General features: G+C 34.3%; 1 protein-coding gene across 4 annotated transcripts in view; it reads left to right on the forward strand.

The window, feature by feature from the left end:
- Positions 1-11,191, forward strand: part of PSIP1 (PC4 and SFRS1 interacting protein 1) — a 40,693-nt gene extending 29,502 nt beyond the window's left edge. The window contains exons 9-16 of one of the 4 annotated variants that reach the window (XM_032880559.1): positions 2,062-2,290; positions 3,167-3,285; positions 5,955-6,010; positions 6,610-6,680; positions 6,892-6,993; positions 7,110-7,323; positions 8,708-8,819; positions 9,584-11,191. In XM_032880559.1, the coding sequence (XP_032736450.1) occupies positions 2,062-2,290; positions 3,167-3,285; positions 5,955-6,010; positions 6,610-6,680; positions 6,892-6,993; positions 7,110-7,323; positions 8,708-8,819; positions 9,584-9,644 (964 nt within the window). In that variant the 3' untranslated portion in view covers positions 9,645-11,191. Of the gene's footprint in view, positions 1-2,061; positions 2,291-3,166; positions 3,286-4,566; positions 4,616-4,646; positions 5,106-5,954; positions 6,011-6,609; positions 6,681-6,891; positions 6,994-7,109; positions 7,324-8,707; positions 8,820-9,583 lie in introns of those variants that run through there. The other 3 variants (XM_032880560.1, XM_032880562.1, XM_032880563.1) reach the window with 3 other exon arrangements.
- Positions 11,192-15,209: the final 4,018 nt, after the last annotated feature.

Raw genomic sequence — 15,209 nt, forward strand, 5'->3', positions numbered from 1 at the left:
AGTTCTGAAATAACAGGATAGTGGAATAGAGCCCGAAAAGCTGAAGCCATCTCATAATCCTCATGTAAAGTAAGAAATATTTGGTATAAGCCACCAAGATGTTTGGAGTTGTGTTTGCATTAGTTGTTGCTTATGTTAACATATTTTTAACTCTTTACTAATAGTTTCGTACTGTGCCTTCACCTATTAAAAAGGGAAATTGTCACTATGGGAGAAGTCTGTTTTTCGGGAAAGGTGGTGTGAGAGGACCACTGGGAAAGTACTTGTTTGTAGCAAGCTAGGATAGTTAAGTCTGTGGCAGTCTCTTTGGTATTGTTCAAAAACCCTTGAACCACTATTCCCGTCTCTTACAGGATAAGAAGTATTGTACACTTCTTAATCTGTGTTTAATAACTAAAAAAAAAAAAAAAACAGCCACATGGTAGTCCATTGTATATACAATTCTTAACATCCATCTCAAGTATGGATACATCCTTTCAAAAGCTTTGTCATCTATTCTGTACATGTGCAAATATGTTGGTTAGAATACATTGCTGGAAGCAGATTTGCTAGTTCAGAGGGTATTTGGATTTTTAATATCTGCCTCCTCCCATTGAGGGGATATTTTGGTCAAGGAATTGGTCAGTATGTCTTAAGAGCCATGGGAATGCTTTCTGTATTTGACTAGGTATTCCCATCTCCATGAAATTATCAAAATACTCACATCTATAAAAATATTGGACAAAGTTTAAATGATTGTATATGCATGCCTTTTCTTCTGTCGATTAGAAATTAGTGAGGAAATCCATGTGACATTTGAAAATAAGCATAGCCAATGATGGTTATGTGACAAATTTCTGAAGAGATTAAAGAGTGAATTTTTTTTCTTCCAATTTAATAATCTCTTAAGGGTTCAAGAAGCAGTTGTCTGGTAGGCTGTCACTGGATTTGGAACTGAGATAATGGGTGGGCTAATTACTTGACCTTCACCCCATCATTTTCTCCTTCATCAAATTGAATGGGTTGAACTAATGATCTGACGTCTCTTACACCTCTCAGATCCATTGATATAATTGTATAGTTTTTGAAAATCTCAATGAAATTCCTAGACTGGTAAAAAGATGAATTTTTAAACAGCTTGTCCAAGCCTCAAGTTGTGTTTTTTTTAATGGGATGGCTTTAGTTGGATGTATATACCATAAAAATCATTATTATGGTTAATATTGGCATCATTTGATTCTCCTAGAGCCTATCATCGTACCAAAAATAACTTGTATTTATTTCTGCTATACTAGTTAGCATAAAGGTCATCCAATAGTAACATTAGGCTTACTGAGCAATTTTGTTAATTTTAACTTAGTGATGTCTGTAAATCCACTGGTAATGGGAATGCTTAGTGCTAGTGAATTCAGTTATATATTATGTTTAATTACATATATATTATATATTTTGTTATATATTATGCTTATTTATGTTATATATTATGCTTAATTACCATATATTTTTGTATATGGTATGTTATATATTATGCATAATTGCCATATATTTCACCACCGTATGCATAAGTTGGGAGCCTTTTTACCTTACAAAGTATTTCTTTGGATTCTGCAGTGATCATATTTGATCATAAGCAGTTCACTTCTACAATTGTATTTTTCCCAATGTGTGCACTTTTTAAACATGTTATTCTTACAGTTATGTAGAATATAAGATCCAGGTGTCACACCCATTTTAACTTATTGCTGTATCCCCACAGTGAAGAATTATCTTGGCACATATGATCATATTAGGTAATTTTTTCATTAAAGAACATTACAAAAAACTTGGAAAACAAAGGGAAAAATTACTCTTCTATTACACTAATTCCACTGTAATTTTTTTATTTTCTAATTTATAAGAAAAGGATGTTCTTTTCCTTTTATGATGGATGGTAAAGACATTATATTTAACTGGAAGATATGTTAAATTTTCTTCTCCAAAATACTTATTTGCTTGGTAAAGTATGGTTAAAAGACAGCCCATAATGATACCTAAAAAAAAAACAACAACACTTTTTTTTTTTTGCTATATTCTCCAAAATAGGGTAACTGAAGAAGACAAAAGTAAGAAAAAGGGGCAAGAAGAAAAACAACCTAAAAAGCAGCTTAAAAAGGATGAAGATGGCCAGAAGGAAGAAGATAAGCCAAGAAAAGAGCCAGACAAAAAGGAGGGGAAGAAAGAAGTTGAATCCAAAAGAAAAAATTTAGCTAAAACAGGGGTTACATCAACCTCTGATTCTGAAGAGGAAGGAGATGATCAAGAAAGTGAAAAGGTACAATGTTTATCAAATAAAATATTTGTTCTCTTTTTAGTTGCCTATGTAGTTCTTTTTTACCTAGTATACCTAGTAAGCATTCAGTATCTCACAGTATGAGTGTGATTAAAACTGAATTTGTCTTTCTTTGTAAGCTTGAACTAGCTGTGTTTAAAAAGCATATTTGAAACTTTAGTTTATTGTACATTCTAAATTTGTGTCACCTTTTCATAGTTATAATGTGGAAATCAAATGTTATATAACAAACTTCCAACAACCCACCTATTTAGAAAAGTAGAAATTAAACCAAATGGACTGTGACCAGTGAAGACAGATGTAATAGAGTTGCACTTATACAGTTTTATTATTTACTACAATGAAATTCTTAGCACTCTTCGGGCCTATTTAGTGTATCAGTTATATTTTATTTGAATGCCACTGTTGTTCAGGGATTTGATTATACATATTTTTGCATAGAAAAACACAGTATTGTGTATAGCCCTGGAGATCTACAGACTGAGGTCCTGTATCTTTGGGTTTTTTTCCTATTTCTTAATACTTTCTTTAGAGGCTAAAAATTTTTAGTTGGGATAGCATAAGCAACGTACTTGTCGGTAAACAGGTACTTGTCAGTAAACAAACAGGTCAGAACCATAGTATAGAGAACCATTGTATAGCAGCAAATAGCCTGACATACTTGTACTCCTCTAGTCATCAAGGCCAAGTTCAGTTTAGATAGCAACATGTGTAATTCTGAGATTTTTTTTTAATTAGTAATATAAGTATTTGTCCCTTTAGAAAATGAGTTGCTTTTTTTCCTCCCAAGATTGTAATCTCAGAAGCACTTGTCACTGACTTGATAGTTAACTAAATTCATCCTAATTCTCAAAACAGAAGAGAAAAGGTGGAAGGAACTTTCAGAATCCTCATAGAAGGAATATGCTCAAAGGCCAGCATGAGAAAGAAGCAGCAGATAGAAAACGCAAGCAAGAAGAACAGATGGAAACTGAGCAGTAAGTATTTTTTTATTCTAAATTTTGATTTCCTTTTTAAGCTAGCATGAAATTTTTAAATGATAGAATCTCGTTTTCCAGACCGTATGAAGCCTTTTAGAGAAGTGACTTTCCCCAGGTGTTAGGAAAAAATCTTCTAGTATATGATGATGATCATGTTTTTTTTTAGGCTTCATTCTTTGCTGAGTAAGAGGATGAAATTCACTGAGGTAGTCAACTCTGTGAATTATTTTTAATTTAAACTGAGAGTGCAGATGGGATTTAAGCGGTTAGTAGCTTTGCTGAAACTGTCCTCATCCTCTCCTATTCACTTGTTGAGTATTAAATATAGAAAGAGTGGTGATAATATGTTGGTGGAGAAAGAATTAAATACCCTTATTTGCCACTTAGCAACAGCAGGCTACTCCCAAAAGACCAGCAAAAATAATAGTAGCAGTTGAAAACCCGAGAAGGCCAGTAAATCTAAAGGCTGACAGGGTTTGCATTAAATGTGTGTGATATAAATCAAGTTCAAAGCTGATTTAAGTTTTGATACTTGGAGACAGTATATACAGACCATGGGGAATTTCTTTCCCTTTCAATTTTATTCATAATTTTATTAAAAGGAAAATAGCACTGGTGATGATTACACTTCATGTGCTTATTACATTTGTTTTTCTAGTTATCGTCAGACTGTCACTTCTGAATTCTTTCTTTGAAAAGCATTTTGTGAAGCATCTTTTGTTATTCTAACTAAACTTGGTTGTTAATGGAGGTGATTTTAAAAACATGCTGTAGGTTATGAAGACAAACTTAATGACACGTAGTGAATTCGTTAAGTAATTTTGTACTTTTTCTTTATAAGATATATTTGTAAGCCAAAGTCTCTACAAGTATAGTGTTTGACTATCTGCTTTCTTAGTTGTCTGGAGGATGATTATATAAGCAGTTTCATCTGCTTGAGGGGAGTAATTTAAAAATTATCTAAAGCTCAAAAATGTTACTCCCTCCATTCTGTTAGAATTTTGACCATTTCTGTAAATTAAATTATTTTTGTTACCTATCCTTCTCTATCCTTTCACTGAAAAGTTGTTGGACTGTTTGTTGCTTTTATTATGCTCCCCAAATTAAGATATAAAAGTAGTCGTTGCTTAGTAAATCTAGCCCAACCCTTCTTATCTCAAAGTTATCTTTATGTGTTTCAGTTTCTTTTTGAATGTCCTCCGAATGTAACTTTCTCAAATTCTAATATTTGTGTTTTCTTTCCTTCTCCTGTTATTACAAAACTTTGTACTTGGACAGTTTTGCTCTGTAAAGCATTTCAGATGCAGCTTGTGTGAAATGCATTATGCAAAATAAAGTTTATTGTATTGTATTCCCAGCCAAACAACATGTAATCTACAGTAATAAAAAATATATCTCATTTTGGGCTCAAAGCATTAATCCAGTTACTGAAAAGAGAATACAAGTGGAGCAAACAAGAGATGAAGATCTTGAGACAGACTCATTGGACTGAATTTCCCCCTCCCCCCCCTTGATGGAAGAATGTTGCAGATTCTAAATTGAGGACTTCATTAATGGCATTATTACTGTGTTATGATTGTTAAAAAAAAAAAAAAAAAATTCCTGTAAGGTACACACTACATACTAAGGTCGGCCATCATTCCTGTTAAGTTTTTTTACCAAGCTTAAGATGAAGCTTTGTGTTTGGAAGTTAGAAGATGGTGGTTGTACATTATTTCATTTAGAAAATATAAAAACTCATTTTGTTTTGAAGCTAGGCGTTAAACTGGAACAGCTCTGATGCCCCAGAGAATGGGGCAGTTGTGCCCTTCCCTTGACATTCCTTTGTTGTTTAATTCTTTAGAATCTTAATAATTGTTTTTTTTAATCCTGAGAGATTAAACAGTAGACTTGTTAAGAAAACAAAAATGAAACTGTAACCAAAATTTTAAAATAAAGTTTTTTTTAAAAAAAAAACCTGATTTTTAGATATTGTTTTGTTCTTGTCTATTTCAGTTGGTTTATAATAGGGCCCGAACTCAAAGCCAAGGTACTAGAAATTAAGAATTCATTTTAAAATGGTTATTTTTGTGATTTGCAGTAAAATGGTACCTTTTCTTTTGTGAAATGGTATGTGTCAGTGAATGTCCTTTTAAGTTTGAAATACTGGCCAAAAAGAACCCATTTTAATACCATAGTATCATCTTTGAACAGTCTATTTAACCTAGAAACTTAACCCCTCCAATTATCTACCCTTTTGGAGATGTGGGAAAAATCAGTCTGTTTTTGACATGCTACTTTTAAAAATAATTGTGATGTAGAACTCATGAAATGTTTATAGGCATTCTTTTCCCACAATGGTCTGTTGGTCCACTGACCCTGAAATTGGGTCTTTAAACAACACTATTTACTGTTGGAAAAAAATTTCACCATGACAAGTGTGAAAATTATTTGTGATGCCACTGAAAAATTAGATTTTAGCATGTTAATTTTTGCATGTGTTTTTAGTAATTAATACTAATTCTGTGGCATTCCAGAGTCCCATTAATTACAGTCAATTCCTTATGATCTAGGTTATTGACTTTCTATCTTAAAAAAATTTTTTAGCTTTTACATAAGGGATGTGGGCATTTGGTAATCAGTCACAAGTTCCAATGTTTTGAAATATTTGTGTTAACATTTGATAGGCAGAATAAAGATGAAGGAAAGAAGCCAGAAGTTAAGAAAGTGGAGAAGAAGCGAGGTTAGTTGTTTCACTTTCTAAGATGTGTAAAATAATACATAGAAAGGAAATTATACACTTAATTTTTCATGTATAGGTTTTAAAATCAGGCATTTTATGTTCTTAAATCCTGCAAAAGTGCTTTTTCAAATCCCTAACGGATTCTGTATACATTATATTTTAATTATAATCAGGCGCACTTGCTAAGGACTCAGGCTTACAGTTTTATTGCTTATTACCTAGTGGTCACATTTTTGTAACATTGGCAAAAGCTAGATGTTTTCCCATTTTTTGACAGATCTCATGGTTTCAGATAGAGTTTGTATTTTTGGTTACGTGTGTAAGGTAAAACAGCTGTATAAGGAATAGAGGGATTTATTAACTGGATACAGACTGCTTATCTTACAAACCTATGTAGTTAGATGGTGACTTTTTTTCTTCAAATGATGAATGTTGCTTTCCTAAATACTTAAAATGGCAAATAACTTCTTAGTGGAACTAGGCTGATTATGAAGAACATTTTAAAAAATTCAAATCTTATTGTGCTTTGCTTATTAGATTTATACAGAAATACTGGTGTTGGAAAAACTACTTACTGTGTTTCAAATTTTAATTTATAGAAACATCAATGGATTCTCGACTTCAAAGGATACATGCTGAAATTAAAAATTCACTCAAAATTGATAATCTTGTAAGTCTTTAATACCTCATTTAAAAATATAGTACTCTTTATAGCTTCGTATTTTATTTTCTCGTGTTTTACATTGTGTAAATTTAAGAGAAATGGGACTATTACTGGTTCTTTTGCATTGCCCTGTTTGAGATTTTAAAAGTGATCTTTAGGAATAGATCATATAGGTTGTGGTAATTAACAGTTATGAAATTACTGTTTTGTCATGAAGGATGTGAACAGATGTATTGAGGCCTTGGATGAACTTGCTTCACTTCAGGTCACAATGCAACAAGCTCAGAAACACACAGAGATGATTACAACACTGAAAAAAGTAAGTGATCTGAGTCATGCAGATTTTTAAAACTTCCTCATCACCACTTCATTAAGAAGTAACATTTTAAAAATCAGTGAAGAAAACAATTGTGAGTGTATATTTTGTTTTCTCAGATACGGCGATTCAAAGTTAGTCAGGTTATCATGGAAAAGTCTACAATGTTGTATAACAAGTTTAAGAATATGTTTTTGGTTGGTGAAGGAGATTCTGTGATCACACAAGTGCTGAATAAATCTCTTGCCGAACAAAGACAGCATGAGGAAGCAAATAAAACCAAAGATCAAGGGAAGAAAGGGCCAAACAAAAAGCTAGAAAAGGAACAAACAGGTAAGTGATGTAAGTTGTTTGCTGGGATTGCTTTTTAAAAATGACTTTGATATATTATTTCATTAATACCTTATCTAAGGTTTCAGAAGGCACTTAGAAAAACAGAAGCTAAGGTTAAGGATTTCTGTTTAAATCATATAATCAAGCTTAAATTAGCAGTTGCTGTTCTTTTTCACACAATAGTAGTTAAGAAAGCAACTTCCCGTGTCCCCATCGCCCAGCTCCTGCAGTGCTCAGTACAGTCATTCCTGTTTTACCTCCTCTGGTTTCTCTATGAAGCGAATTCCAGATACACTGTTTCAACCACAGATATGTTAGGATGTATCTGTGATGGATTCTTAAATAGAACCATAGTATCATTCATTATCAGTTCCCCCAATTCCATGTTCTGTCTTAGGAGTTGGATATTTTTATTTGTCAGGGAATGATGATGTAGGTCTCCTTAGAGATTTCTTAGAAATAAGATATACTTCTCATTTACTTCGGTAGGGCACAAAATCATGTTAATTATGAATAGTACTTTTGACACATTGTGAAATAACAAGGAAAAATATAAAATTTTACTTTGATGCACATTTTTATAAAAAATGGAATGACTGTATTAAAAATCCCCCCCACCCCGTGCACCTGTGTAGCTCAGTGGATTAAGCCTCTGCCTTCAGCTCAGGTCATGATCTTAGGGTCTTGAGATCCAGCCCCAAATCAGACTCTCTGCTCAGCAGGGATTCTGCTTCTCCCTCTCCCTGTGCACAAGTGCTTGTGCTCTCTCTCAAATAAATCTTCTGTTTATTTATTTATTTGACAGAGAAAGAGAGCACAAGCAGGGGGAGCTGCAGGCAGAAGGAGAGGGAGAAACAGGCTCCCCACCAAGCAGGGAGCCTGATGGTAGAACTTGATCCCAGAACCCTGGGATCGTGACCCGAGCCAGGAAGGCAGACGCTTAACCAACTAAGCCACCCAGGAGCCTAAATAAATAAAATCTTTAAAAAAAATAAATAATCCACCCCGGCCCCCACCCCGACTGTTGATCTCGGCTCAGAGCACAATATCAGGGTTGTGAGATAGAGCACGGTGTCTGAGATCCTGTCTTCTCCTCCTCTGTCTCTCTTGCCCTCCCACGCCCCTCCCCCACCAGCTTGTGCACATACTCTCTAAAATAAAATCTTTAAAAACCACCCTTTCTTGTACCCATAGATCTGTATATAGTAACCCTACGACTTATCAGTGTGCCTAAGCATCCAAAAGATTACAGTGTCATTTCAAATGAGGTGTATTAAGTATTAGAAACTTTAGGGCCATGTTTTTATTTTTTATTCTGGCTCTTTAGAGGACTTCTTAAAGTATTAGAAGCTCTAACAGTTTTTCCATTGGAACCTTTTTAAAGGTTCAAAGACTCTAAATGGAGGATCTGATGCTCAAGACAGTAATCAACCACAACATAATGGAGACAGCAGTGAAGAAAGCAAAGACAACCACGAGGCCAGCAGTAAGAAAAAGTGAGGACATGTTTTAATGGATCATTTATATTTTTAATTTTTAAATCGCATTGCTGTTCCAAGGTTATTTGTATAGGATTGTATTTTGATTGCTCTATTCCTGAACTGAGGAAGCAAGATATAAATCAAAAAGGAAACAAAAACTTTATAATTGTCTGTATTCGAAGGGAATAGAGCTAGATAGTAGGAATCCAGTTTAAAATAACTGTTCTCCTTTGGACTTTTTCACTGATACAGCTTTAAGAGTGATTTACATTCATACTTTCTTGCATTGTGACAGGGTAATACAAAAATGAGATCTAGAATCACGGGCTATTTTCTACTATAGCCTCTAAATAACTAGTTATTGGACTATAGTTATCCAAGTCTTGGTTTTTTCTGCTACACATTTGAAGGACTTAGAATCAAGCATCCCTTCTAATCTTGAAATTCAGGGAAATCGTGTCTGTATCCTCCCTCTCTTTATTAAAGTTTGTAATATATTGGCATTACAGATAGAATTTTCATGAGAATTCATTTTAAAGTTGGAAATGATGGAAAGGGCCTGGGCCAGGATGCTACCCTGAGTTAATTTGCTTGATCTGAATATTAACATGGTAAAATAAAATTTTGAGCAAAAATACTATTTTTAAAAATAATTTGGTGATAATCCACGTATTTTTAAAAATAAAAACATAATGCATGGATTTAATGTGTTTTCTGACCCCCGTGAAGGAGTCAAGTCCCTAATCCCAGTTAACACACCTTTCTTTTCCTTCCTTTAGGTCATCCAGTGAAGAGAGAGAGACTGAAATATCTCTGAAGGATTCCACACTGGATAATTAGGTTGATATACCTGGAATATAAAGAACATTTGAGAAGTTTGTAATGGTTTTCATTTGAAATATTTAGACTGCTGAAAGTTTTAAATTTTTATAAGCATAGGTTTTGATGTTGAAAACTTGTTTTGAGGGAGAAAATCCCTCTATATTTGTTTAAAAGTAATTAAACATTATTGCTAATTGTACTTGTGCAGTATTAACAGCTACATTATTCGGTAAATGTGAGGGAAAATCCATTTAGGAAATGTTAAACTGCTTTTCCAGACATTTGGTTGTAGCATAATTTCAATTAGTGTGTGTACGTTAATGTGTAATTGATAGTAGAAAAAGGTTACATTTTTAAAACTGCTACTTGTATAAACCTTTCCTTTTTTCCCAAATACCGTGGGTTTTGTGCATAGTTTTTACAAACCTTGGATTTACCAGACTGTCTTTTCACTGTTTGTGGGTTTTGTAGAAGTTATGCATTTTTATGGTAGATAAAATGTTACTTCTATACAAGTACTCACTCCTTTTATCAAAAGTTAATTTTAATCTCCCAGTCTACGTTGTGCTACATTATCCTGCTGCTTTGTAACAATTTATGGTCTGTATGCCTTTTTGTATGACAATTAGATATCCAACTGACAATTCTACAAGGTACAAAACTCATGTTAACTTTTGAAGGTTATTTAGTATTATGGCTGGGAATTGAGTGAAGTCACAGGACTTTCCTACAGAAAGCAGAAGAGGTATGTTTAGGAATGAATCTGGCTTTAGGGTTCAACCATCTAAGATCCTTTACAGGCACTAGTAGCTGAAACTAAAAACAAAATGATAAAAGTTTATTTTTGAGAACTGTCTCGTGTTTCTGAATTTTTAAAAAAAAGTCACACTCATTAAGGAAGTCACTAAGTATTTTTTTAATTGGGGAAAAAAAATTCCATGATTCTTATGCAGTAAATAGTAGAATTAAATGCTATATAAGAAAACTAACCTATTTGAAAAACATGGTCATATCAGAAGGGGATTATTATTTAGAGATCCTCCATGTGACAGACTTGTAAGGAGTAGAAATACGTTGCTCCGAGGCAGTTAGATAAAGTAAAGGAGTACTTTGATAGTTCGTATATTCATGTATACGGACTAAATCAGGGTAAACCAAGGTTAACAAAATTTAAGGGTAACTTAACAGATAGCATTTCTAAGATATTTTGATTAGGTCAGTTGGTGGTTTTCAGTAGCTAAAGGACACTTCTCATGTTTTGAAACTATGAATACAGAGAAAAGGCTTAATTAGTATCAGTGTTTGCATGTGACATGCATTGTATGTTTTGACCTCTCAGATAATGGTTTTCATCTATAAATGAAAAGTTTGAATTATTTCAATAATTGGAGTTCTGCTTTTTGAGAGGTCTTACAATGGAACTAGGACCTACTGTTTTGAGGGAACTATTGATATTACATTATAGCTGGTCCTTAATACAATTTAAATTTGGACAGATTTATTCTAGTTAAGCCATACGTGTCGACATTGTAAACTTGTTTTGATTAAAGGATTTTTCTATCAAACTCTACTAGTAAATTAATTCTTTGTTATTTATAAAAGTGTTTTGGAATTCTGTATTTGCTCCAAGGGAGTAATTTCTTGGTTAACTTGGTATAGAGATTGTGTTGGCTGGGGAGATAGGTAACTAAACTAAAAATGTTATTTTTTGTTCACTCTCTTTTATTCTGTGACCCAACAGATCAATATAATTTACTGAGAAACTACAGAATATTCAGCTTCAGGAGATACATATACAAGCATTGTGATAATTTATGTGTGGTTTGTTTGGGCTGGCCGTGCAGAATAGTTGATTACTATAGTGTGAAAATATAACTAGCCTTCCATTTTCTATTGGTCATAAGCTAATTCACAGGTAACTACTACTCTCTGAACTCTTATAAATACTAAAAACTTTCAGAAGCATTTGGTCAAAACTTCACTGCTGAACAATTCTCTAAGATAATTTAAATGAAATAGTAAGAGAGAAAAATGTCTTACTCTTTTTGGGGGGCATATATAAACCACCTATTTTGTGCTATTGAAACCTCTCGCTAACATTCAAAAGAGGAGGTTATGCAGGCCCTGCAGAATGAGTTGTTGGAAGCTTGCTTAGCTGCTCTGGAGACATTTCAGAAGTGTCATCTCAACTGGAGAAACAATGTATAAACAACTTGATCTCAATTAAACCTTCTGCTAATACATCCTGTGCTTTCAACTAGGATGATCTTTTTTACCCAGTTTTTGCTGATACGTTGATTGTAGTGTACCCGCACACACTTACCTGATTGAAGATGTCAGGTCAAGATGACGTCAGCCAACTAATCCTATATAAGAGCAAAGGCTTTTACAAGGTTCTGTGAGGGCTTTACTAACACCTTATTTTGTCCCATTGGTCAGAGAAAGGACGATCTATCAGAAATAGCAAATCCCTAATTACAAACCTTAAGAAATGAAGCTGCTATAAGGGAGAAGTGTTTTCAAATGAGTGCTATGGAACTCTCTTATCCTTAAGAATAACAAAGGCTGAAAAATACTTAAAGATAAACTGCTTTTCTAAATAGTGCTTTTGTGCATGTTCATCCGTCATACCAAAATCTCATTTCTAGGGGTGCCTGCGTGGCTCAGTGGGTTAAAGCCTCTGCCTTCTGCTCAGGTCATGATCCCAGGGTCCTGGGATCGAGCCCCGCATCAGGCTCTCTGCTCAGCAGGGAGCCTACTTCTCCCTCTCCCTCTGCCTACCTCTCTGCCTATTTGTGATCTCTATCAAATAAAATCTTAAAAAAAAACAAAAACTCATTTCTAACTACAGAGGATGCTGATTAATAAGTTCATTACCATATTTTCATATTTGCTTTTCTTCATTAGAGAAAATGACATACATAATTTAGGTCCTGTTTAATACTGAAATTTACAGCTATAGAGTCCCTAATTCAAATACTCTTTTAGGCTTGTTTCAAACTTGGAAGGTCTTTCGACCTGTAACTGATAAACTTAGTACATGGGCAAATTCTGGGAGTGACTAGGTTAGTCTTTCTAACTCTAGATTTCACAAGGGAAAATGATAACATAAAGATATTTGAGCCTTTCTAACTTTGGTGGAAAAGATACCCTCAAGAACCAGCAGGATAAGATTCTTAGTAAATGATAAAATAAGAGGCACCTGGGTGGCTCAGTGGGTTAAAGCCTCTGCTTTCTGCTCAGGTCATGATCCCAGGGTCCTGGAATCACGTCCCACATCTGGCTCCCTGCTCAGTGGGGAGCCTGACTCTCCCTTTCCCTGCCACTCCCCTTGCTTCTGTGTGCTGATAAAATCTTTAAGTTAAAAAAAAAATTTTGGGGTGCCTGGGTGGCTCAGTCATTAAACATCTGCCTTTGGCTCAGGTCATTATCCCAGGGTCCTGGGATCGAATCCCGCATTGGGCTCTTTGCTCATCGGGGAGCCTGCTTCCCACTCTCTCTCTGCCTGCCTTTCTTTGTGCTTGTGATCTCTCTCTCTGTTAAATAAATAAAATCTTTTTAAAAAAAAATTTCACTAGTGGTAGCATTTTAGCTGTCTTTCTTCTTTGTCCGCTAAAAGGAATTGACAACACATGGACTAATGCTTCTGTTAGGACAATACAGTGCACATTTTGGAATTTGCAGTTTTGAGAATATGAAATGGAAATGAATAAAAGTAAACACCTGAAACGTATTACACTATATATTAACTAACTAGAATTTAAATAATTTGGAGAGAAAGAAGGATAAACAGACCCTTGCATACTAATGCAAGACCTACAAGGAATACAGTTTAAAAGCAAAGGAAGCAGGGGTGCCTGGATGGTTCTGTCAGTTGACCGTCCAACTCTTGATTTTGGCTCAGGTCATGATCTCGGTGTCCTGGGATTGCACTGTGTTGGGATCAGAGTCTGCTTGGGATTCTCTCTCACTGCCCTTCTACCTTCACGCTCACTGGCTCTCTAAGAAAAATCTCCCAAAAATTCTTTTTTACCTGTGGAACTTACAGGAATTGGGTAAACATGGTTTTCTAACAGAATTTTTAATCTGTTCAGTTTAGCATCATCGGAAACATGAAAGTAAAAATTTAGACAGTAATATAAGCCAGCCATGGGAGGCACCTCTTCTCTTTATGGATTCTCTAGTCTGTTTAGTGAATCAGTGAATGAGACCATCACTACACATACCAGAAACGGGTGCTTGTCCTCTGCACACAAACTTAATTGGATATGTAGTATTTAAGTCCATAAAACATCTCACTGCCAATCTTTTAACATACAGGCTTAAAGGCTTCATCAGTTTTTTATTTATATGGTAAATGTCTGTTCTTAGCCATCCAGGGAATGTGGAACTCAGCTGAATTTAAATAAATAACCTAGGAGAGAGAAAGTGGAATTTAAATAATAACACATTTAAAAGGAACTATTTTACAGCATTCTTAAACGTCTTAAAACTAAATTTTCCACCAAAAAAGATTTTGGGAAAACAGAATTTTCTGTGATGATCTAGATCTTGGCATTCATCTCAGGTGTCCTTTTGCCCAGAATGAGAGAAGCGAATACACAGCATTGTCAGGGTGAGGGGGCTGAAGGAATTTGGAAGAGTTGGGCCAGAAAAACTTCTTTGTTTTTGCATACAGAATACTGGGTATTTTTATTGCGCAAGAATGAGTGAACCAGAGCTGGTAATCCACAGGATCCCGACTTCCCATGTCCCAGGGATCATACTACATAAAATCTATTTTTTTTTAAGATTTTTTTAAGTAATCTCAACACCCAGTGTGAGGCTCAAACTTTTAAAACCCCGAGATCAAGACTTGCATGCTCTACCGACTGAGCCAGCCAGGTACCCCAAAATCTATTTTCTTAATCATAATATTAAACTGAAGAAGTTCTCAAGAAATGAATCTTCAATTGAAATGTGACTTTTTTGAAGGTTTGAGTATATACTGAAATATTTTTATATTCATTATTCACGCAGTCTCATTAAAATGATTAGTATTCCTGCTAGTTTCTACCAACAAAACCTTAGTATTACAAAAGAGCCCACTGTGAGATCAGATTACAGAATTGCTACTCTTAATACTGTATTTGTTAAATCTACTTTTATTCTTCCCCCTCATTTTTATCACAGGTATTTGAAGGATCTTTACCTTGGAAGCCTCATGGTACAAGATACAACTCTCACATTCTTCAAAGAGTTTTTTTTTTTCTTTCCAAAGAACTTTCAAAACACCTCCACCACTTGATGTATGATTTGATTAACTGAATTTTTCTAACTACAGATTAGCAAAAAGTATTCTGGACACAGAATGAACAGGCATGCCACAGAATGGCCAAAAATCAGAATACCTGAATCTGAAAGGATTTGTATTCAAAAAATATAAAGCACTCCTACAACTAAGTAAAATAAACACACTTAAAAAACAGGCAAACACATCAAATAAAAACCCTATTTTGAAATGAACACTAAAATAATGTATTTCTAAACAAGTTACTTTATAAGAAAACCTGTGATTTAAAAAAAAAAACAAAAAACAAAAAA

Source organism: Lontra canadensis, unplaced genomic scaffold (assembly GCF_010015895.1).
Source record: "Lontra canadensis isolate GAN:19392208 unplaced genomic scaffold, GSC_riverotter_1.0 scaffold70, whole genome shotgun sequence".
In the NCBI taxonomy this organism is placed as follows: Eukaryota; Metazoa; Chordata; class Mammalia; order Carnivora; family Mustelidae; genus Lontra; species Lontra canadensis.